General features: G+C 33.3%; 1 protein-coding gene and 1 long non-coding RNA gene across 3 annotated transcripts in view; one reads left to right on the top strand and one right to left on the bottom strand.

The window, feature by feature from the left end:
• The window catches only part of LOC132754662 (putative ankyrin repeat protein RF_0381), a 54,629-nt gene that overhangs the window by 16,594 nt on the left and 11,664 nt on the right, over positions 1-26,371 (bottom strand). The window contains exons 7-14 of one of the 2 annotated variants that reach the window (XM_060745317.1): positions 26,140-26,169; positions 23,169-23,255; positions 22,211-22,294; positions 21,376-21,465; positions 20,861-20,983; positions 19,936-20,031; positions 15,638-15,748; positions 741-809 (exon numbers count right to left, since the gene is read on the bottom strand). In XM_060745317.1, coding sequence (XP_060601300.1) covers positions 741-809; positions 15,638-15,748; positions 19,936-20,031; positions 20,861-20,983; positions 21,376-21,465; positions 22,211-22,294; positions 23,169-23,255; positions 26,140-26,169 — 690 coding nt within the window. The remainder of the gene's footprint in view (positions 1-740; positions 810-15,637; positions 15,749-19,935; positions 20,032-20,860; positions 20,984-21,375; positions 21,466-22,210; positions 22,295-23,168; positions 23,256-26,139; positions 26,170-26,371) is intronic. The other variant, XM_060745318.1, reaches the window with a different exon arrangement.
• On the top strand, positions 2,381-6,930 carry LOC132754663 (uncharacterized). Its single transcript, XR_009629110.1, has 4 exons — positions 2,381-2,635; positions 3,675-3,818; positions 5,829-5,878; positions 6,696-6,930. It is a non-coding gene; the product is annotated as an uncharacterized LOC132754663 (long non-coding RNA).

The raw sequence follows: 26,371 nt of genomic DNA, 5'->3' as shown, positions 1-26,371 counted from the left end.
TTGAAGTTCCTAGGCCTAAGGGTTCTTTAGTTATCACTCGGAAACCATTTGGTCTACGGACCGACGGACCGACAGACCGACGGACCGACAAGTGCAAAGCAATATACCCCCTTTTCTTCGAAATGGGGGCATAATAATTATGGACATTGGAAACTATGGTATGACATTGTTGGAAACAACGTTGCATTTCCATCAAAATATTTGTAGCTTTTTTTAAAGATCAAGTAAAAAAGTTTAATAACATATCAGACTAGAGGGTTTATAAAGCAATTGCATCTTAGGCTTTGCTACAAGCATAGTATATTAGTGCTTAATATATCATATCTTAGTGTTAATAAGTAACTGTATCTAAAGGGTACAAAATTTCATAAAAGTTTGGGTTTTCTTTGGGTTTTCTTGGAGAGGTTGGGTTTCTTTACTGTAAGAGGGAGAGTATTCTCACATGCATATTTGAAAGTATCAATAATGGTTACCTCCCTTTTACATCAGAAATTATTATCACTATCATTTTTGGATGAGTTTTATATCACGCAAACACAGTAGAGGTCATATAGCAAGTATTACTGGTGGAGAGATTTATCAGGTGCATTTTCGTGCATTAATTTGTCATTGACAGGTACCCAAGTAAAACCACAGACATTCCGTAAGCTAGCTGAATCTACTTGCTTGTCACCAGACTGAATTTAGGAGGAAGCTTACATTAATGTTTTATCTTATTTATAAAGAGCATAAAGATATACCTTGTCAATAAGGTCAACAACATCTCTCCTCCTTGCAAATCTTGCAATATCTCGTGGATTACAGCCAGTCTGAAATATATAATACACAAAATTCTATGATATTTACATTTAGATGTGACACTGACCTTAAGGCAGTACAGTGGCAGTGAAAGCAGGCTGCCCATCACCTCGTTGATGTGATAACTTGAGCCATTAGTTTGAAGAAAAGTTATAAAGGAAAAACTTTTGAGACAGACAAACAGCCAACTGGCTGTCATAACCATAGAACACAATATCAAATATTTTTAGCCCCATTCACATTATGTGATTTGGATATAATAATATTTCATGGATAGCTGCTAGTCTAAATCAAATATCTTGTTGATAAATAGAAGTTTAAATGAAATACCTTATGAAATAATGCAAGTCTGAATCAAATATCTTTTCAAATAAATTTAATCTGAATTCAATATAATATGATGTAATGCAGGCCTGAATCAAATACCTTGTGCATTGTAACCTAAAGCAAATATTTTGTGAATTTAAATACAAGCCTGAATCAAATATCTTATGAATTAATGCAAGTTTGTATCAAATACAATGTAAAATGTGAATTAATGCAAGTAGTAAATAAAAACAAAAAAATTATATTTCAGTAGCATGCATACATATTACATAGTTTAAATTTTTCAAAATTTTTGCACCAATCCATCTTTTTAAGAGAAGGTAATTTGACAACAGCACTGCATGTCCATCTAGGGCCTGAATTTTTAAACATGTAATTAGCCAACCCCCCCCCCCCCTCAGACAAAAGCCGCCCATCTAAACCCCCATGAAAATTTACACATAGGACAAAAGCCCCACTCTCATCAAATATACAGGTAGGGGTAAAAGCCCCCCCCCCCCCATCAAATTTACATATTGGACATTTTCTGGAACTAAACTTCAGCATAAACTGTGTGAATAATATTTCATCTATATTTCATCACTCAAGTGTGCTTTAATTATTCCATCCATTGCACTCTTCATCTACACTTCTCTTCATGTTTGAAACCCAAGTATGCATGTTTGTATTATAGTTGTGTTTGTTTTGTGTTTACGAACATTGTATGGACATAATTACATGTACAGTAGTGCTAAGGATATTGATCCCTGTACAAAATAAAGTGATTTAAAACATTACTAATCTTAGACTGTTTTTTAAGAGGCTTTTGTCCTACCTGTATTTTTGAGGGGGAGGGAGCTTTTTGTCCTATGTGTAAAATTGATTGGGTGGGGGGGGGGCTTATGTCCTACTCTCATCTTCGGTATAATTTCTACAAACTTCTTTCTTGTTAGAATATTGAAATATATTTAAGGAATCAAATTATTCACACTGAAAAGAAGAATAATTATTTCTCTTATTACAATATACAGTTTTAACCTACAATCTTTCAATCAAGTTATCATTGCCAAAGTACATGTAAATAATTTTCAACAATCAGTATATGAACCGGTACTGGGAAGAATTAAATTTTTTTTTCATAAATTGACAGTCATTAAAAATAGTAGATTGTTATTTTATTTTTTGTTATTGGCTCGTGGCCAATATTAAGAGATACATTGATATTGTCATTAAAATTGTTTTGTAAAACACCTTGAAATAAACTTTGCGTTTCTTTGGTTCAAACTATTTCAGAGAGATTTTATCTTTAAATCAATATTAAAGTCTATCAAGACAGAAAAGAGGTGACTGTGAAACCTTTAAATTGAGTTTTTAGTATTTACAAAATAAAAATGAAATGAAATTTTTTTATCTATTATCAAAATACTGAGAAATATATTGATTCAAAACAGAAAAAGAGAATTTTCATCTAATGGAACTGGTATGACAAAAACAACAGCGACCACAGCAAATTTGAAATTTATTATTTAAGGTATGTAATTTTTATTTTATAAAGTTTGGTACAGTTTTAACCTTTTTTCTTCCATTTATGAAACAAAATTTAAATATATACTATGATAAAATACTGTATTAAGTGAACATTTTTTACACAAAAACTTTGTGAATGTCCAAAAACAGACTTTTTGTGTGCAGAAATATTTGCAAAATACAATTTTCTAAACTCCTATATTATTGGTAAATATTCAGTTTAACAGTTTAATATGAACATTTTTCGTTATTATTTCTTAGTGTGAAATATTAACTGATTTAAGGACTTCACTTCAGTTGATGTAACTTTTGCGAGATCAATTATTTGCAAATTATTTTGATTCGCAAATAATTGCAAATATTTCCACATTGCAAAATTAACCACTTTTACAGTAAAATTATCACAAATATTCACAAAAAATTGTATGCTTCATGACCTGACAATGATATCACCTGACCCTCTCATTAGAAAATTCTAAAACATTGACAGATATTTATAATAGGGCAGATCTGTCAAGGTCAAGCTCATGTTTGAATTACTCAATTTGAAAGTTTGATCCTGAATATTGTTTTGTCCAAGAATGTATCAAGTTGAAGCCATTTCATAAAGGAAGGAAGAAATCTTAAACACCATAAATTTTAAGTTTTAATAATACTTATTTCAGCAATATAATAAAGTGTTGTCCAAAATGTTATAGTGTACACATCATTTGCTTATTAGTAACTAAGTTTTACGTAATTCAAATATACCTGCATATTTGTCCTTGAGGGTCAAGGACAATTAAAAGTTAAGGTCATACTCGAGTAACAACACATGAACCGGTTTTATTGAAAGTGTTGTTATGTCCAAATCTGAATCAAACTAAAAGGGGCTTTATTGTCACAAAAACATAAGTCTATCCCATATGTACTGTAAGGATGGAACAGAGCTTTCTTTTTTTATACGCAGGTTGGAATTTAAAAAAAATTGGTTTTAACAGATTTAATAAATAAAGGTGAAGCCTAAAAATGATGTGGAAATGAGGAAATACATTGTGTTTTAGGTACTGATCACTCCTGTAAAGTTTGCCAAAATCCCACCAGTACTTTGACGTGTCAAAACCAGACAAACTATCTACCTATATTATTAGTTCTGGCAACAACTTTATGCAGCAAAGTGGAATGTGTCAGCAATATACAGAAAAAGAGTAAGTATTGATCAATCCCGTGAATTTTCTTTGACATCCCTTCAGCAGTTTAACCTGTGAAAGCTGAACATGATTTTGTTATTTTAAGCTGTGGTGGCCATTTTGTAAAGTGAAGGGGAACATACTTGGTCAAGGTCATCTTTAGATCAATGTCAAAATTAAGTTGCTCTATTGTCTGATTTTATTGACCTGTCAATTATGAATACATTATAGCACTCATCTAAATATTCGATACCACTGCAGATCTGTCCATATAGATTACGAGAATTAATTTGCAGTATAATTATGACTAATGTTTTGAAAAGTCACATCATCTGAATTTTTATGTTCTGGTTAAATATATCCGCAAAAGCGCAATCGGTTGAGTGATTACCTCAAATATTAGAGGTCTATGGTTCGATCCATACTTTTGCAATTGTTTTTAGACCCCTTTTTTATTTTTGAAGTACTGGGCTTGCAAAATGGTCTAAACGGATATGGAACAACTTTAATAAGATACACAGATTTGTTTGTTTTGTTTTGAATTTTATGGCATTGAAATGACATTTATTGATTTAAATTTAATTTCTTAAACAACGCTATTTAAAAAGTATATTGTCTTAATAAGCGCAAAACATATTAAACAAGAGCTGTCCGTAAGACAGCGCGCTCGACTTTTTTATTGCTTGCCAATAAAAAAAGTTTTTGCAGTAAAAGGCAATACAAGAATCTCTGTATTTTTAAAGTGAACAATGGCCATGAGCATTAAGATATTTAGTGAAGAATTATTTTATTATGACATAATTTATGGTAAAGTGAACAAGTGGATAGGAATGAATTTTTTTAGATTTTTTAAGTTTTTTAGTGCTTGCCTATAATACAAAACATTGACAGTTAAGGGCCATAATTCAAATAAAATCTTTGACAGAATTACCTTCTCCTGGACATGTTTGGGAATCATGATTGTAAACAAGTATTCCAACTTTCAAATTAATATCTCAAACAGTTCAGTCAAAAAGTGGACTGGTACTAAAAACTTAACCAAGATTCTAAGTCGATAAAAGGCCTTAATTTTTAAAACAAATCCTTGACAGAGTTACCTTCTCTTGCGTACAGATGGGGGTAATGATGTGAAATAGCATTAAAAGTTTCAAAGCAATATCTCAAAGGGTTAAGGCAATAAGTGGATTTTACCAATATTCAATGTATTTTCTAAGTCAAAAAGGGGCATAATTCTGTCAAAAACCTTGACAGAGTTATGTCCTCTTGTCTGTTGATGAAGGTCGTGATGGTAAACAAGTATGGTCAGTTTCAAAGCAATACCTCCAATGGTTTTGAAATAAAGTGAGGTGGTACAAAAAACTTAACCAAGCTCAATACACTTTCTAAGTCAAAAAAGGGCCATAATTCTGTCAAAAACCTTGACAGAGTTATGTACTCTTGTCTGTAGATGGAGGTTATGATGGTGAACAAGTATGGTAAGTTTCAAAGCCATACTTGTAATACTTCTGAAATAAAGTGGGGTGGTACGAAAAACTTAACCAAGGTGTGACGCCAACGCCAACGCCGACGCCGACGCCGACGCCGACGCCGGGGCGAGTAGGATAGCTCCCCTTTTCATAGAAAAGTCGAGCTAAAAACCAACAAAAAGAACAACTTAATAAAAAACAATCATACCTTCAATAATGTGGAAAATATAAATAAGAGAAAAGCATACAATAATTAAAAGCAGTCAAGATCTTACAAGAGGTGGGACATTTTGTAGTAATAAACTGGTAGTTAACCCTATTGGGCTATAACGGTGACAGTATAGCTATTTCATAGAAACAAAAATAAATTCAATCAAAATCTTAAGAAGTTTAACAATCATTTATCAAAGATTGATATATTGTGTGCATTGACCGTGTAATCAGTATGCAATTGACAGGTTAATAAAATCAAATAATACATGAGGGTTAATGTTGTTGAACAAATATGCATCAACTCTATCTACAAATAACAAAATAAAGGCCAAATCATTTTATTATATAGGTCAAGGCAATTCAAAGGTCAAAGTCAAGTTGATTTCAACCTCCTTGAAGGTATTGTTAAAAAGGGTTATTATGACTAAGTATGAATACAATAAATCTATTTAAAGCAAAAGTATAGCCAATTATGGCCAATTTTACCAAAAAAAATATTAAAGCTCAATGTCATTTATGTGCCATCAGATCTGATATGGCTTAAAGTTAAAAACATGACAATTATTCTTTATAAGTTTTATTGATCGGTTGAGCAGTATAGAAGAATCAATTATTATAATACAAGGTAACTGCCCTAATATACTGTACTTAAATCTGATAATAATACTTATAATTTGTCAAAAATAGTTAATTAAATACAAAAATTGTAAAGCTATCACCTTGCACATATAAATACCCCAATCAAATTTTGTTGTGTAAAAAAAGAAAAAAACTTATACAATTTATGGTTTCTGATTTTTATAATATTAACCTCCTTGCAAAAAGTGGCAGCAATTTTGGGCGTTAATATTTCATATCATATGAAATAATCAATATTAACAGATGATTTAAATGAATAATTGTGAAATTCTTTTACATATATTATGCAGCAAAATATTATGCAGCAAAATATTATTATAGCGCAAATATGTAAAAGATTTTTATTCATTTTCATGGTGATGATAGAATTAAAAGAGATTTTTATCTTATCATAAGCATATGATATATTGAGAATTACCCCAAAATGGCAGCCAGGGGAGGGAATAATTGTTTTATAAAAAGCATTTATATCATACCATACATTTCAAAATAATCCTTTTGGCTAACATATACAGATAAAAATAAAGACACCTTTATAATTATCTATGACAGTTGATGATTTCATTTATTATTTCAGGAAAACACCGTTATCTTGTGTTCATCTGTATATCTATGATATAATAGCATTCAGAGTAATTCAGTGCAGATGTTGTGCATTTGGATTTGTTCAGCACTTAACACTGCCTGCATGGCTTCATTTGGGTAATTATATTTGAGTAAGCTAGGTATTAGCTAGTAACTGTATTTAAGCAGGAGAACATTGTACAATTACTATACAGAACCAAATTTCCATAATGCTTCGTGGTCATGCTTCAGTTGAAGCTTCTAGAAGCAGGGAAGGGAATAATGCCATTAGTGGACAGACATCTAATTTACATCCTCACTCAAATGATACAGCACACACTGAGATCCTCATTCCAGGTGAAGAACGGACACATGACGCCTTAGAAGACAGGGATAATGGTGGCTTAGAACAGACGGAAACCACAGCTAGAACTAGAAGTCAACCTTCAGTACTTCATAGAAACCTATATTCCAGAACCAGGGAAGGGAATAATGCCATTAGTAGACAGACATCCAATTTACATCCCCACTCAAGTGAAACAGCCAGCTCACACACTGAGATCCTTATTCCAGGTGAAGAACGGACACATGACGCCTTAGCAGACAGGGATAATGACGGCTTAGAACAGACAGAAACCATGGCTAGAACTAGAAGTAAAACTTCAGTTCTTCATTTAACCCTAGCTTTAAGAAACAGGGAAGGGAATAATGCCTTTAGTAGACAGACACCCAATTTACATCCCCATTCAAATGATACAGCCAGCTCACACAATGAGATCCTCATACGAGGTCAAAAATGGACACATGATGCCTTAGAAGACAGGAATAATGATGGCTTAGAACAGACGGAAACCAGGGTTAGAACTAGAAGTCAAAAATCAGTTCTTCATATAACCCTAGCTTTTAGAAGCAGGGAAGGGAATAATGCCTTTAGTAGACAGACACCCAATTTACATCCCCACTCAAATGATACAGCCAGCTCACACAATGAGATCCTCATACCAGGTCAAAAACGGACACATGATGCCTTAGAAGACAGGAATAATGATGGCTTAGAACAGCCAAGAAGTTGTGGGTCCTCTCATGGTAAAGATTTTACACACTAAAAATAGAATGTTGTTTTGTAGTTTATTTCATGCTTTCCAGTGTTTTATTGTAATATATCAGATGATTATATTCTGATAAACCACTAGTGAAATTTATAAAATATAATTTTCACTGTAGCCGAACTATATCTGAATGCGGATGAAAAGAAAATCATAACTAAATGGAATAACAGGCAGAAATAAATGCCGTCATACGTAAATTTTGCTTCTTTAGGAAAAGAAAGTCGATGTCACCATACATCATGTTAAAAATGTAACAAAAATTAGAGAAATTTAACAGAACTAAATTTCAAAACTGATGATGTGACGTCATGATGTGATGACGTCACAAAGGAGAATGCGCGATGTTACGCGGGAAAATCAGTTAAAAGTACTTAGAATCACTGAAAAAGCATGAAATAAAAAGAAAATTTATTTGTTTTACATATAAGATTGAAATATATTTCATTCGTGAACACCAGCTATTATATTTTCACTCGTGGCTACGCCACTCGTGAAAATATTGCATCTGGTGTTCACTCAGTGAAATTATATTTCAATCTTACATGCAAAACATACAAATATCCTCTATATAACGGCATATTTAAACTGTTAAAACAAATGTTTCAATCTTTTTATCACTTATAAAAATGTTAAATAAAACATGTTGTATTGACTGTGATACATTAAAAACCCCATTTTATGCATGTTCATTGACATGGTATTACAATATTAGTTTTATTAATTGCTCCCCCTGTAATACATGCACCTGTCATATTTGAACTAAGAAAATCTTATCTGGATACATTTATCATGCAGATAAATTAGAAAAGTAAACTACAAGTAAATTTAATTTCACATGTTTTGTGAGTGTAATTTCACCCTGAATGACAGCTTATTTAGCAGAAATATCTAGCATCTAAATTTTAAAGTTTATAAAATCTTTGTATGTACATTTCAATTTCAGATAGAGAAGAGATGGAAAATTGTCTCCCAAAAAGTGATTACCTTGAACCATATCTAAATGACATATATGAAAAAAAGTGTGTAATCCAGGCTTCAGAAGATGAAGTTGAGTTTATCAAGACAGGAATAGAAACTCTTGCAGAGGAAATGGTTAAATGTAGTCAAGACGATGCTGCAAAACAACATAAAACAAGTCCTAGGAATGATGATTTCACCAGTAAACCTTCTTTTGCAAAGGTAGGGAGTTTTTATGAAGGAACAAAGAATGCATTTCCGGATGAATTTGATATCATTTTCCTTGACTGTCCCTCAATTATAGACCATACCATTGACAGCCTCATTTATAATTTGAATCAAAAGTTTGATGAATCTTTGAAATATACTGTTTCTGTTGATGAGCATACAACAAGGGAACTTTATTTTAATCAATATGTAGGGAAATATGGTCCAGCATATACAAGCAAATTCATTTACAAAAATGAATCAGGTGTGGAAAGGCCCATTTACTTAGATCTTGTTCCTGGCATCAGGCATTTTGTCAATGAAACAAATAGAGAGGAGTTCACAGAGTATGTAGGAATACAGTGTTCAAGCCTAAATTCGTTTCGTAATGAAATTTTTAAGGCTGGTAATTATCTCCAAATAGCTGGTAAAGAGTTTTCTTCAAATACAGAGACTGAAGTACACTTTATGAAGAACGTGTTGTCATCAAAACATAGAAAAGTGTACAGAATACTTAAATCTCTCATAAATGGAGATGGGGGCGATAAATTACTGCAGGCCTATCTAAAGCTTATGGATGAAAGAACCATTTTTTCATCATACATGATAAAACTGAATATGTTTTATCACCATGATAACTGCAGAAATGCAAATGATGAAAAATTAGGAGACTGTGTTATTCAAATACTGGACCAACTGCCCAGAAACTATTTGATGAAACCCGACGGTACATTACATTATTCACCCAATCATCATACCAGCGGTACATTACAATCTTTACCCAAACTTCTTGAACATTTAACTTGTCATATAAAGGCAATGCAAATGTTTAGCAATGACGGGTATGACTATGAGAGTACAAAGTTTAAATCTGTGTCAAGACTATGCTTTGATGAATTCGACGAAGATGGTGACAGACACAGACACCCTTTGTGGTTTGATTACAGAGAAAAGTTGGATGGAAAGGAAGAACCTAGTTATTATAGCTATATAATTATTTGGAATACCACAAAATACAGATAAAACATATGTCCAGGAGTTGGATTTAAAACCACAAAGTCATCGTATATTATTTCCATTGTTTGGAGAAACAATAACTTTTCCTGTCATAACAGAACAATCTCAGAAAGAAAAACCAGACAAATATGTTTATCTGGTCCCTACATAATAACCTATGTTAGCATGCTTAACCCTTTCCCCCATGAGCATATTGTGAAAAATGGCCGTTTTCACTGAAAAGCCTCCTGTTACAAGTTCAAACTGCTATGAAACTATGAAAAATGCTTCAATACTAATCAAACTTGGCACAAATGTTGACTGGACCATTGCCTTTGTAACGACATGCTCAGTCTTAAATTTCCTGTTACCATGGCAACGAGGGGACATCTCAAAATTGCCAAAAATCACTATTTTGCCTCGTTTTTTTCCATCAAAATTGATTTCAAAGTGCTGCAACTTCTCAAGGGATTGAGATAGAGTCAAAGGCTTTTCAGCGTTGGTTACACGTTACCTTATGATCGACCTGGGGTCATTTTTAGCCTCTCACAAGTCCAAAATTTTCTTGGCGATAAGGGGGACTCCGCCCCCCTTCAAACCCACTTCTTTTAGCAACATTCCTCAAACGAAAACATATGTTTGGGGCCCCAATAGGACATTTTTTTCAATATTTTAGACCTAAAAAAAAGGGGGGGGGTTGAAAGTGCGTTGTTTTGCGTATATATGAGGTAAAGGGTTAATCTTTACCCATCAAAGCTGAACAATGTTTTTTGGAAATAGGCAATACATTTGACTGTGGCCATCAATGGTTATACTTCAGAACTCTGGCCAAAAAGCATGGTTCAAGTAATAACCATGGCCTTACAAATTAATGACCTTGGTTTTCCCACAATTGACTTTGTTACAGTTCATCTTGACAATCATAAAGCTACACTTTTTTGCAAAATAAATCAAGGCCACAATAAGATAACTACTCATTATCAACCAAAAGAAAACACCAAGGTGTTTTGTCAAGGCAAGGAAAGCACCAGGGTATTTTTGCCAAGCCAAGGAAAACGCCAGGAAAATTTCATCAACCATCCATTCATCCAGATTACAACAGGCCTAACAGCAGACTAAACAATCCTTAGTACTAATTCCACATTTTAATCACCCTATTGGGATACCGAGTTTACCCCAAATTAATATACACATTATCAACCACTTCAAAAGACAAAACAAAAACAATCATCATGACTTCTTTCTTCAACAGAAGACCAATATGCCTGCAGTTTCTTTCTAAAAAAGAATTATTGAAGTAGTTTTTATAGTTTTATAGCAATTTGAACTTGTAACAGGAGACTTTTCAATGACAACAGCCATTTTTCACAAAATGCTCATGAAGTAATGGGTTCAAGGGTATTAATACTTTAAGCTTTAAGAATAACCTTACATATTGTGTATGCACAATTTGCATAATAATATACAAATACATTTACATATTCATAAAAATAACTAAAGAAAACAAGAGGGCCATGATGGCCCTGAGTCGCTCACCAGAAACAACTGCTTTCCAGTGTTGGAATGTCAATATATTCTAATATTAAATTGAGCAAAGGATATGTTTAAACAATAATTTGAAGAAATGCCATGACCTGGAGTATTTAAGCTTTAGCTTAAATGGGGCTAATCAAATCAATATGAGCAAACTTGATAAAAGACTACTTAAAAATCCTACAAAGTTTGGTGATCATCTATCAATTATTTCAGTAGGAAATGATGTTCGAAGGATTTTTCTATTTTTCTATTTTAGCTTTAGTGGCCCCTAAAAGGGGGTAATCAAATTAATATGAGCAAACTTGATAAAAGAGTACCAAAGAATGCTACAGACAAAGTTTGGTGATCATCTATCAATTGGTTCTGAAGTAGAAGATGTTTAAAGGTTTTTCTATTTTTAGCCCTTGAGACCCCTTAAAGGGGCCAATCAAAATAATATTAGCAAACTTGATAAAAGACTATCCAAGAATGATACAGACAAAGTTTGGTGATCATCAATCCATTAGTTCTCTAGAAATAGACATTTAACAGTATTTCTATTTTTAGCTTTAGCAGCCCCTAAAAGGGGCCAATCAAATTTATATGAGCAAACTTGATAAAACACTACCAAAGAATGCTACAGACAAAGTTTGGTGATCATCTATCGATTAGTACTGTAGGAGAAGATGTTTAAAGGTTTTTCTATTTTTAGTCCTAGAGACCCCTAAAAGGGGCCAATCAAAATAATATTAGCAAACTTGATAAAAGACTACCTAAGAATGCTACAGACAAAGTTTGGTGATCATCCATCTATTAGTTCTGTAGAAATAGACGTTTAAAGGTTTTTCTATTTTTTAGCTTTTGCGGCCCCTAAAAGGGGCCAATCAAATTTATATGAGCAAACTTGATAAAACACTACCAAAGAATGCTACAGACAAAGTTTGGTGGTCATCCATCCATTAGTTCTGTAGAAATAGACGTTTAAAGGTTTTTCTATTTTTTAGCTTTTGCGGCCCCTAAAAGGGGCCAATCAAATTTATATGAGCAAACTTGATAAAACACTACCAAAGAATGCTACAGACAAAGTTTGGTGGTCATCCATCCATTAGTTCTGTAGAAGAAGATGTTTAAAGGTTTTTCTTTTTTTAGCCAAAGAGAATCCCTAAAAGGGGCTAATCAAATTAATATGAGCAATCTTGATAAAAGACTACCCAAGAATGCTACAGACAAAGTTTGGTGATCATCCATCCATTAGTTCTGTAGAAGAAGATGTTTAAAGGTTGTTCTATTTTTAGCTCTGCTGACCCCACAAGGATGCTACAGACCAAATTTGAAGTAAATCTGTCCAGTAGTTTCAGAGAAGAAGCTGTTGTTGACGCATGACGACGGACTACGGACGCCGGAGCATCCCCCTTTGATACTAATAGCTCACCCTGAGCCTTCGGCTCTGGTGAGCTAAAAAGGGGGGTGAAAAAGGCGTTAAAAGGCGTGTATATCGCGTAATGGGTTAAAGGGGCCTTAGCATGTATTTAAAAATTGAATAGTTTTTAGCAGTATGTATATAATGTTTGTTGTTTAATGTATGTTATGTTTAAAACAATATCAACAAGAGCAGTGGTCATAATCAATTTGTTTACTAATTAAATAAAGTTTACAGCCAATTGTATCAGAAAAAAAACTTGATCTAGACGCTCTAATGGGCAGTAAGGACACTTCATAATAAGCTATGAGATATTCCAGTGGTTGTGTTTTACTTATTTATTTTTCTATGATGTCTCACTTTTGTTTTCTACATATATAAATCAGTACTAAAAACATAAAAATCGTATAATTTTGTGTAGAAAATGACTGTGACCAAATTGCAAAACTGAAACACAAAATTTTCAATTATAATGTACATGTACATTTTTTACTGTTAATTTTGTACTAACACGTGTAAATTTTTAATTGTTCCACTGTATTTTATATTGATAAAACATGCAATGCCTTATGTCAGAAAAATGGCATTTTACTATACAAAAGTCCCCTTTTTTACCTTTTTGTTTTCTTGATTTCTTTTTGTTGATGTTTCAAAATGATAAGCAAACATGTATAATAGTAAACTCATCTATCTCACAATTCTGCAGATGCACATGTAACCCTCTTAACCCATTTCTTCATGAGCATTTTGTGAAAAATGGCTGTTTTCATTGAAAAGTCTCCCATTACAAGTTCAAATTGCTATAATACTATTAAAACTGCTTCAACACTAATCAAACTTGGCACAAATGTTGACTGGACCATTGCCCGTGCAACAACATGCTCAGGCTTAAATTTTCTGTTACCATGGCAACGAGGGGTCATCTCAAAATTACCAAAAATCACTATTTTGCGTTGATTTTTTCCATCAAAATTGATTTCAAAGTGCTGCAACTTCTCAATGGATTGAGATAGAGTCAAATGCTTTTCAGCGTTGGTTACACGTTACCTTATGATCAATCTGGGGTCATTTATAGCCTCTCACAAGTCCAAAACTTTCTTGGCGATGAGGGGGACTCCCCCCTTCAAACCCCCCAAACAGAAGGGGGCACATCCCCCTTCTGGCAACCCCCTGATGTATCTTTTGGTTGGGGGGCCGCGCCGAAAAAGAGGTCACTTTTTTTAACAACATTTCTCAAACAAAAACAAGTGTTGGGGGCCTAAATAAGGCATTTTTTCACCATTTGAGACAACAAAAAAGGGGGGTGAAAAAGGCATTAAAAGGCGTGTATATAATGTAATGGGTTAAGCTTATTAATGTTTGACAATGTAAATCCATATTGAATAATAAAACTTTAGTAGTTATAACCTGAAACTCGTCCATATTCTAGCCATTAAATGTAAACATGAGTCTCTACCCAAATATCTTTCATCTGGCTAGACAAACAGGGAGTGACCTGTATCAATCTAGCCATGACATAATTTTAACGGAAGATATTGACCAACAAAGACCTCTTCCTCTGTGGTCCAATTCTGATTTGGGCATCCACACAGATACTTTTCTTTCAGAATTTACAATGTATCATAAAACTAAATTTACATCAACACATTTTTTTTTATTTTTATTATTCTTTTCTGTATTTTTTTATTCTGTGATTTTTTTAGGTTATAAATAGCTAACTATATTACATATAACTGACTCCCTTGCGATGAGCCCTGAACATAATTTGTACATGTATTAAAAATAGAAAGTAAGTCATCATTTGGCAACTCAAATACATGGTAAAATATAAGTACAAAGAAGTACCACCGTTTAAACAGTATCATACTTTTTTTAGCAATCGTGTAAACACTAACAAAAAATTGTAAAAGTGGGAGCCTTTATCATTGGACTTTGCACATTTTATTTATATAATGCTTTTGCTCTTGTATTTGTATATATGCAAACTGAGCTGATGTTAATAAACGAAATGAAACAAACTTTTTGTTTGTTTTTGTGTTATTTATCATGTTATGTATATTTGTCTTTAGAGCCGTAATGATTACTGAGATATTCAAGATTCAGATCTTGATACTAATTGGGTATTTGTTAGTTATTAAAAATTGAAGGATCTTGATTCACACCTCTGTTAATGAAAATTCTAATACCTCCTGAATTATTGTATAAAACCTCAAAAAAACTATTGTTCCACTGCTTAATTTTGTCTTATTTACATCTCACATGCATTTACACTGTTCTCAAAAGTTTATTTATTTCCAGCAAAATTTTAAGTTTAAACTGTTATTAAAAGAACTTAATAATGCAGAAGTCAATCTTGATTTTTAATTTTATTCTTTGATTTAAAATGTTTATTCAGCAACATTGTAGTTTCTTTTAGAATTAGAACCAGTGAAAGTATTTATGCATATTTAATAATACCTCCCTGCCTATTTTAGTACTTATTTACATACCAAGGAATGTTCTATGTGTAAAAAGGGATGTAATTCAGTGAGCAAAAACTCATACAGTTATAGGATGTACAGGATAACTTACAATGAAGATATACAAAATTTCAAATGGTTGATATGAAATGATGTTGCATGCTGCAAAACCATAACCAAGAATTACCCCAAATGCAAAGGTAGGGTAGAAGGACCTTACTATTCTGAGTCAAGTCAAGCTAAAATGCATAGTTCTAACAAAATATGAAACAAAAAGTAAAAAAATTCTTACACAATCTCTCACAGTAATGTCAGCGCCTTGTTTCAACATGTATTGGAATATCTCAATGGGCAGGTTTCCATTACATTTATCTAGTGCATACATAAAGGCTGTCCTCCCTCTCTGAAAAACAATATAAAAATATGCATGAAAACAATGGGCAATCTCTACTGATGCAACAACGGACCTATTAACTTTATATTGATTTAAAAGGTGGTGCATATCACAGAAAACGTATATTCGATTCAGCTACACTAATCATGGCCCAATTAAAAAAGATTAAGCTTAGGTAAATATCAAGGATGTGTATAAAGTTTGAAGATTTTTTTGTTTTGTTTTTGTTTTTTGTTGGGTTTTACATCTCACAAGCACAGTAGAAATCATATGGCGGCTTACCAGCTTTACTGGTGGAGGAAGACCTGAGGTGCCCTTCTATGCATTATTTTAAGTATGAGTGGGCACCCCAGTAGAACCACTGACCTTTCCTAAGGTAATTGAATAGCTTCCTGACATGAAAGAGTCCACAGTCCCTGGTTGGATTAGAATCTACAGTGATATGGGGCAAGTGGTTTGTAGTCAACGAAGATCCTGAATGTTGTAATTAAGGTTGTTACCAGTGTGTATTTGCGTTTATTTATACTTGCCACCGGTTGCCCATATGGGTGAGTCCTCCAGAAGAGTATTAGACATTTTAGATTTTGGAGGATAGTGCAATTATTGATACAGAAAGATGCCCCAATTCCAGTAGCTTCTCCTGGTTCTTTAGCGTGCCAAGTGTTTAAGCACCCATACACGGGACCTTGGTTTAAAGTCTCCTCCGAAAGACTGATTAGTGATTTTAGTTAGCCAGCCCAGGAATCAAACCCACAATGTCGAGATTACAAGTCTTACAAGTCTCACGCTCTAACCGATTGAGCTATGCTGACTGGCATAATTTTATTACCACACTTGAGCGAAATTTTATATATGTATATATTTATGCTTATAAAACAATTTTCAAACATCTAAGAATATGTTAAATATGTACTGCAAATATTTGTGCACATTAAATGTAATTATTAAAATATATGCATACATTTCTTATTGAAAAACTTGGCTCAGACTTTATAGAAAATAAATTTCTAATAAACTCCCTTTATTTACATGTAAAATTCAGTAATATCTTTATAAAAAATGCTTTTTAGAACTTATAATATTGATAAATCTTAATTACAGCATCATCTTGATGATATAAAACCATAAAAAAACAAGAAACATGGCAATGCCATGAAACCAGGTTTTCAATTATCACCATTGTAGATAAATATGTTGTATTTGAAATACAAATACAAGCAACAAACAATGTAACTATGTGCAATGTAAAACATGAATAATGTAGGAGGAATTGCCACTGAAGAAGTGTTCACTATAATATTATGTATAAGGAAAAAAACAAAGGGCCATAATTAGGTCAAAAAACTATCCAATCACAAAACCCCGACAATATGTGCCAGGGTGCTTGATGACAAAGCTTCTGTGAAAAGTTTGAACAAAATCCGTTGAGAAATGTAGGACGAGTTCAGCACAGAAGAATTTGTTCACTATAATTATATTGATAATTCTGTATAATGAAAAACAAGTTACAAAGTAGATATGAAATAATATATCATATCTTTTTTAAATTACCTCCAAAGATGATATGACCTTTGACTGCCAAATCAAGTTAAAATCATGTAAACAGGATTTTCAATGTTAATGTCACTGTGACCTTGACCTTGGAGCCAGCCATGCGGAACATGCGTTCTGCACGTCATCTTGATGTGGTAAACATTTGTCTGAAGTTTCATCAAAATTCTTCAAAGGGTTGAAGAGTTACAGAGCGGACAGGATTTTCAATGTTAATGTCACTGTGACCTTGACCTTGGAGCCAGCCATGCGGAACATGCGTTCTGCACGTCATCTTGATGTGGTAAACATTTGTCTGAAGTTTCATCAAAATTCTTCAAAGGGTTGAAGAGTTACAGAGCGGACAGGATTTTCAATGTTAATGTCACTGTGACCTTGACCTTGGAGCCAGCCATGCGGAACATGCGTTCTGCACGTCATCTTGATGTGGTAAACATTTGTCTGAAGTTTCATCAAAATTCTTCAAAGGGTTGAAGAGTTACAGAGCGGACACAATTTCGTTTGACGCCCGCCCGCCTTCAATGTTAATGTCACTGTGACCTTGACCTTGGAGCCAGCCATGCGGAACATGCGTTCTGCACGTCATCTTGATGTGGTAAACATTTGTCTGAAGTTTCATCAAAATTCTTCAAAGGGTTGAAGAGTTACAGAGCGGACAGGATTTTCAATGTTAATGTCACTGTGACCTTGACCTTGGAGCCAGCCATGCGGAACATGCGTTCTGCACGTCATCTTGATCAAAATTCTTCAAAGGGTTGAAGAGTTACAGAGCGGACAGGATTTTCAATGTTAATGTCACTGTGACCTTGACCTTGGAGCCAGCCATGCGGAACGTGCGTTCTGCACGTCATCTTGATGTGGTAAACATTTGTCTGAAGTTTCATCAAAATTCTTCAAAGGGTTGAAGAGTTACAGAGCGGACAGGATTTTCAATGTTAATGTCACTGTGACCTTGACCTTGGAGCCAGCCATGCGGAACATGCGTTCTGCACGTCATCTTGATGTGGTAAACATTTGTCTGAAGTTTCATCAAAATTCTTCAAAGGGTTGAAGAGTTACAGAGCGGACAGGATTTTCAATGTTAATGTCACTGTGACCTTGACCTTGGAGCCAGCCATGCGGAACATGCGTTCTGCACGTCCTCTTGATGTGGTAAACATTTGTCTGAAGTTTCATCAAAATTCTTCAAAGGGTTGAAGAGTTACAGAGCGGACACAATTTCGTTTGACGCCCGCCCGCCTTCAATGTTAATGTCACTGTGACCTTGACCTTGGAGCCAGCCATGCGGAACATGCGTTCTGCACGTCATCTTGATGTGGTAAACATTTGTCTGAAGTTTCATCAAAATTCTTCAAAGGGTTGAAGAGTTACAGAGCGGACAGGATTTTCAATGTTAATGTCACTGTGACCTTGACCTTGGAGCCAGCCATGCGGAACATGCGTTCTGCACGTCATCTTGATGTGGTAAACATTTGTCTGAAGTTTCATCAAAATTCTTCAAAGGGTTGAAGAGTTACAGAGCGGACACAATTTCGTTTGACGCCCGCCCATCCGCCCATCCGCCCAGCCGCCCATCCGCCCATCCGCCCATCCGCCCATCCGCCCGCCATACCCCAATCTAATAACCAGGATTTTCAAAATTGAAAACCTGGTTAATAAAATTGTGTTACAGGATCTGTCATGGGTTCCCTGTTAAATATTTAAAGAAAATACCTTCAGTGGTTATTGATTAAAAAAACAAACTTGTAACTTAGGGACCACCAGCAACAAGTAAGTAAAATAATCTCACTTTTTATCAATTAGCCAAGTTAAAAATACATTATCAGATGAAGTAATGTATGTGTTGTAAAGTAAATGGCATTAAATCAGAACACTAAACAATCAAACATAAATATTAAAGTCATCACACAAGTGAATAATTTAACGGTAATCTAAAAGGCACTAAATCAATTAAAGATCCTGTAACACATTTTTTATGGTTTATATCATAAATATGGTGCTCAAATTAAGATTTATCAATATTGTAAGTTCCAAAATCATTATTTATAAAGATATTACCGAATTTAACATTTCATGTAAATAAAGGGAGGTAATAGGGAATTTATATTCTATAAGAAATGAATGCATTAAATGTGTACAAATATTTGCAGTACATATTTTACATATTCTTCGGTGTTTGAAAATTGTTGTATAAGCATAATTATAAACATATATATAATTTCACTCCGTGGCCTACTGGTTAAGGTCCCTGACTTGAAATCACAGGTCCTTCACCGCTGTAGATTCGATCCTCATTCAGGTCGAAATCTTTCATGTGAGGAAGCCATCCAGCTGGCTTACGGAAGGTCGGTGGTTCTACCCAGGTGCCCGCTCCTGCCTGAAATACCCGGAGGGGCACCTGGGGTCTTCCTCCACCAATAAAGCAGGAAATAAATTGACAAAAAAATCTCGGCGGGAGACGCTCTAGGATGGCCCGTCTTAAGTGTATGGTCACCCATATGGGCTTTCCAGCGGCAACCTTAAATAAACGCAATAAAAAAATATGGTATACAACCTCAATTACAACATTCAGGATCTTTAACCAATAAACTAACTTGCATAATATAACAATTATCTTTAAGGGATTAGATTATTTTTAACTTTACCTCATCTTTCAATGTGAAGTCAGCTCCTGATTTCAGTATATACCAAGTAATTTCTATAGGCACGTCCTTGTGAAATGCTTCAAAAAATAATGGTCCCTAGAAAAAAAGAAAAATGAATGCAATAATGTACTCATAATGAAATAATCACTTTTTCCGTACTGGTTTAAGGTAGCTTCCTAGACTTTTCTGGTGGAGACAGACCCAAGTGGACATTTCAGTAGAAACAACTTCCTTCTTAAAGTTCAGCATACAGCAATGGTTTTGTTTTTTATCAAGGGAATCCAGAGTGTTTTGGCCTGTAAAATACCACATGAGTGGTACACATATATAGAGGCAAACATGCAACTGTATTTGAAACCTTAAACAATATTTACTTCTGGTATTAATACATAGAACACTTTGTGAAAGTTTCTTCAGTCCACTACCAAATATGTCCCTTAATTCCAAGGGAAGACCAATAATCAATAAGTGTTAACTTTTCAATCTGCTGCAAATGAACAATAGCTTTGCTCAATATTAAATTCAAAACAGTCTATTTAATGTTTAAGGGATTTAACAATGATTCACAAACATTGAGCTTCCATCAGTATAGAACCTGGTCAGACTGCACGGATGTGCTGGCTCACCTGTCTGTATCATGGCAGCAAAGGGTAATCACTTTTGGTACAGCAGGTAATGAGTACTTTTAGTAGTAAGGATTGGAAACAGTACAAGCCGGTGCTTCTGAGGCATGAGAGATCATGCACATTACATTATCCCCCATGTACAAACTAATTAAACGTAGTCCTTAATTGTCACATATTCTCTTTTTTTTTATTGGTCTAAAGGGATCTCCCCTATTCCAATTTTTTTTACTCACAAAATTTTTAGGTCAGCTGAAACAGGAATATGTTATATTCAATTTCACAATAACTGCTGTACTCACCATGAAATAGTTATTGACTCGTATCTTGGTATTTACATCGGCACCTGCATCACATAACATCTGTACAAACTGCAAGTCCTTGAACTTGATACAATATTGTAGTATATGCTTCTTAACAGAAATCTGAAAGAAAATGTATTGATAGTTGTGTTTCACAATAGATTTCTGAAATTTAAAGTCCTTCTCCAGAGATATTTGGAATAAAATATACTTCTCAATAGGTATTTGAAATGAAATAAACAAATGCTATGTTGGAATGAATGCCATAACCTCAGTGGTGATCTTAACCTTTGACCCCATGATCTCTATGGAGAACACATCAAGGTGCATTGATGGAAATTTTTGAAGGCTGTGGATGGAAGATCTTTTGTTTTATAGCCATCAGGTAATATTTGATATTTGGATGTCATAGTGACCTTGACTTTTGAAGGCTGGCCTCGCTCCATATTGGTCCAGGATACCAAAATGGTGAACTGTCATATGCAATCTGTGACTAACATTATGTTTGCACTTACCTCATTCAGGAAGTTTACCCTACATCTTGTTTTCTTCAACGCCTCTTTCACTTTGTTATGGTTTCCTTCAAACACCCCATATATCATATCCTGCAATGGAAAAAATGAGCCCCGTCACGACAAAACCAACATAATGGGTTTGCGACCAGCATGGATCCAGACCAGCCTGTGCATCTGTGCAGTCTGATCAGGATCCATGCTGTTCGCTTACATACTCTATAACAAGTAGAGAAACTGATAGCGAACTGCATGGATCCTGATCAGACTGCGCGGATGCGCAGGCTGGTTGGATCCATGCTGGTCGCAAACCCATTATGTTGGTTTTGTCATGACACGGCTCAAATATCTATATATTTTAATGGGCGTGAAACAATAACTGCCAAAAAAAAGACTATAAATGAATTTCAAAACTATAATCATCAAATTGTTTTCCTATTCCTACAGTGACAAATCTGGAGATAGTTTTACCCAAAAATATTCACCGTTGTTTATCCGACATGTATAATGATATATAAGCAAATGAAATGTTCAACTTTCCTAACAATATGTTCAACTGATACTCAGGTAGGTTTAGGAAAAATTGCATTCATGTACCACCTGCATTATGATATACTGTAGTTGTAAACATTATTCTTCTTATTTTGTTACTGTACAATACTACGTTAAAATGTTTTGTATCATGATACATAAAAACCATTGGTTTTTCTTTTTGTTACAATTTTTATCATAATACAGACAGCTTGATATAATTTGTAATTTACACTCTTCAATGAACTGGAGCATGTATAACAAACTTTTGCCAATATGATAACATCATTAAATTGGCAATACTTACAGTCGTCGCTTTCTGTTCATCAATAATCACTACTATATCGTGAAACTTCAAACACGCGGCATACTGTCTAAGCGTCTGTTTTTTCTATAAAGAAAAATGTCATTTTTCAAACATATATACATAACTGTCATAAAATTCTGTTATCATACACATAATATTTAATCCTGTGTAAAATCAAAAGACACCTTTTACCAAAGAACTACTGGTAACAGAAATGCTGGCATTAAAGAATATTTTTTTTTGTTATATTAGAAACACATTGATTTCAATTTTTTATATAGTGTTTGATATCATAGGACAATGTAGGATTAATTCTCCTATATCCTATCCTGTTTATGTATTACATGTATAATATACCATTTTCTTGGTGGGAAAATTGCTTATGTCCATTCCATCCATTATTTTTGATGGGCAGACAGACAGACACTAAGGCAATGAATATAACTTAAATTACAGTGTAGAAATGGAATCACTGTATCATTTATTGCAAGTTTATACAATTCGACTTGTACATTTTTTTGCAAGTAAAGGAAATAACTGAATCTACCCACTATTTATTAACCTTCCTTAGTAACAACATTATACATGTACAACTTTACTTTTTATACAATATTATAAATCAACAAGAACTGTCAATAAGACAGTTCACTTGACTATTCTCAGTGCCTGATAGTAAAACAATAGCCTGGATAATGAAGAATTTTCTAAGTTCAAAGGACCATAATTGTTTCAAAATTCATATAAGAGTTATGGGCCTTGAAACTTGACTTTCAGTAACCATTCCCTCCAACAGTTTTCGAGGCACCAACTTGCCCGCAAAAACTTAACCAGAGTGTTACATCCACACTCGCTGACCTCCTAAGGTGAGTACAATAAATCTTCCTAATTTTCAAACATTCAAGCTAAAAATAAATTGCACCTTTAATAGGGAGCTAATTTGGATTAATACTGTACTCACATATTTACAATCCACTCTGATCCAGCATCTAAGAAGCTGATGAATTTTTGGTATATCATGTTCTTTTACAGCATGGAATATGCCCGGCTGCAATAAAAAACCAACCCATGATTTGATCAATGCAGAAAAAAAAATTAAAATCTAATCAAGCTAATTAACTGAACTAAGCAGTGATTGTTTAACTTTGTTGCAACAACAAAAAACAAACAAACAAACAAAATAAAAAAAGTATTAAATAAGAAAATTTTAGTATGGTAATCAAAAATTAGTTTATTACAAACCTTAAATTGATGATTATCATAATAAATGCAGACTCAGAACTGCAATTTTATGGCATCAAACAATTAAAAAAAAAATGTTATTTTGTATTTCTTAAATTTCTGTATGATTTTCACAGGGTAAATCAAATCTTTGAAACCAAATGATGAATATCAATAAAGTAAAAACCTGATGCAAAACAATGGTTTAAATTGACAACTTCACAATGAACATAGACATTTAGATTTTAACTAATGTTAAACTATATTGTTAATAAACCTGTATTAATAATAATATTAACACTGTAAATGCTGGAACCAAATGTTTACAGCACTTTACACCAAGACTATACGAGGAAATATTAGGTAAAGTTTAAAATCTAAGTAATGCCAAACCCATCTGACAGAGAATAAATTAACAAAGAACAGAAAATATGACATGAGGTCATCTGTTTTCAATTTGATATGTAAGCCATTATGTATTTCTTTATTCAACACATATCTAATAGCCTGGCCTTTTGCTTTTTTTTTGGCCATTTTATAGCCAATGCTTACTCACAGTATAACTGGTTAAGTTAATGACATGGAAATATTAGCGAATATCGCAAATTTACGAAAATCACTAAAATTTCTTTTAGCATAAATATAAAACAACCTGTCAATAAATTCTACCCTTGCACGGTTCGCTAATATTTCTCATGTGAAATGTCTGGACTTTTAAATTCGCTAACTTTTCGAGACTCAGAAATATCCACTGATACAGTATACAATACAATACATGAATCATACATCAGTTATTAATTTCATATTGACCTTTTAACCTTTATAACAGGAGTGTAGGACAATTAAAAGCCCTCCCTTGTGTCCACGCTGTCATTGTTGGAGGGGGCGGCTTTTATGTCTGGGAGGGCTTTTGCCTTATAATTTCCCTTATTACACTTATCTCTGAATAACATACATGTCTCTTTAAAACATATACTGAAACTTGTACCATACAAAACATTTTAAAAGATTCTTTAATATATCAATTAACAATAAACTACTATTTAAACACAGTTAACTGGAATGAATTTTTTTTTTGTTAACCATTCAATTGTTAACACACCACCATTTTGTTAATAGGCATTTTACTTTGAAAAAAAAAGTTTATCAATTATGATTTCATTAATGCTTTGTTAGCTTAACTAAATTGACTTAATGCCTTAATGTTAAACATGAGTTCTTGCAACATGAATCAATCACATTGCATATATTTAAAAACCTCCTTCTGGAAGTAATAATGGAATTACATCAATAAAGGAAACACATAATTAAGACATAAAGCCCATGACACCTGTTTTGTGAGGAAAACATGTTAACCATTAGAAAACATTACTGCTTAGTAATGGATACTTAAATGGCATTAGAATTAATAGGTTACAGTAAATTTTCTTTAATGATATTTATTCGTGGCTTGAAAATTTTCTTATGAGGATCAAAGTAAATTACGGTACCCATTAATTTCTAAGGACACAGAAGGAGACCTTGCTTAAGTCCGACTGTAAACTTACCTACCATAATGGGGGTGGCAAGGGGGACAACTATAAGGCCACTACTTTGTTAAGCATGTTCTTTTATAGAAATAATCATGTTGTTATTTTCCAAAAGCTTTTAGTCTTCTACGGAAGACAGTTAAATCAGATATTTAGAATATAGATTAAAACAGATTGCTTGAACAAAAATCTAGTTTTAGTTATAAAAATGAATATTATAAAGGTAGATTAAATAAAGGGAGGTAATTCAAAAATTTGATACACCTTCCTTTCAAGTTAATTCAACAATTTTACTGTAAAAAACACAAAAAAACAACAACAACAAAATATATTCTACCATGTATATACATGTACATGTTAGAAACATGAATGATAAATCATCTACATTAAATACATAATTGAAACCAAATATATAGCAGCATCAAATCAAACATTTTAAAAAAAATGGCCAAATTTGTTAACCTTTCACATTTTATAACAGTGAATACTTTTTTGGGCCACAAATCATTTAATTACCAGCCTGATACATAGCTACTGATACATTGAGAGACAAAGATCAAAAGTTTTTGTTAGACTGTTACATACCATCTGCAGGGCTGTTTCACTCTATCAACAGGAGCAGATATAAGACCCCACCAAAACTCAAAAACAGCCACTTTTTTCCCCTAATTTAAAAACAAAGTTTCCAACCACAGCCCACAAGCTCAAAATGTTTTCTAAGAAAAATTGAACTCTTTTTTTACTTGGTTCTTGAAAGAAGTGACAGGTTATGTATGATCATACAAATGTTAAAAACCATTAAACTGATTAAAAGGCATTTAAATAAAGTTGTTTTTAGGTTTTTAGAATATTCTCAAAATTCTCAAAATGCTGAATAATTTTTCCTAATACATGTATATGCTATAGGCCTTTTCCCAAAATAGCTGGAAAAGGCCCTTCCCTGTTAACAAAAAAACTGCCTTAATATGAAAGGCTCAAAATCTTCTAAAAATTAAAAACTCCTGTTAGCAAGAGGCAAAATAATTAATGATACAGCAACTATTTTTTATTATCATGAATAAGCAACAAGTAATCAATGCCAAAACACAAAAAGATAAGGCTTCAATTTAACATTACACTTTGCATTAATGCTTTAAAAGCTCACACAAATTGTTTCAACCCATACAACACAAGTCCACTTACACCTTCATTGTAGCCTGCCCCGAATAACCTCTACTCACATAACAATAAAAATAAAACAATGTGAAGTAATTGCTAAATTATATCAAAAACATGTCCTTTAATGCTTATATCAAAACATACTCTTTAACACTTAAACTGATATCTGAATAAAATCAACATTCTTCAATGAGCTCCTTGCAAAAATTCTTTAAATCTTGAAATATACAGAGAATATTATAAATGAACATTAAAA

This window comes from Ruditapes philippinarum, unplaced genomic scaffold (genome assembly GCF_026571515.1).
Source record: "Ruditapes philippinarum isolate M1 unplaced genomic scaffold, ASM2657151v2 ctg372_1_1_1_1, whole genome shotgun sequence".
Taxonomy (NCBI): Eukaryota; Metazoa; Mollusca; class Bivalvia; order Venerida; family Veneridae; genus Ruditapes; species Ruditapes philippinarum.
This window is presented reverse-complemented; position numbering and strand designations above follow the sequence as displayed.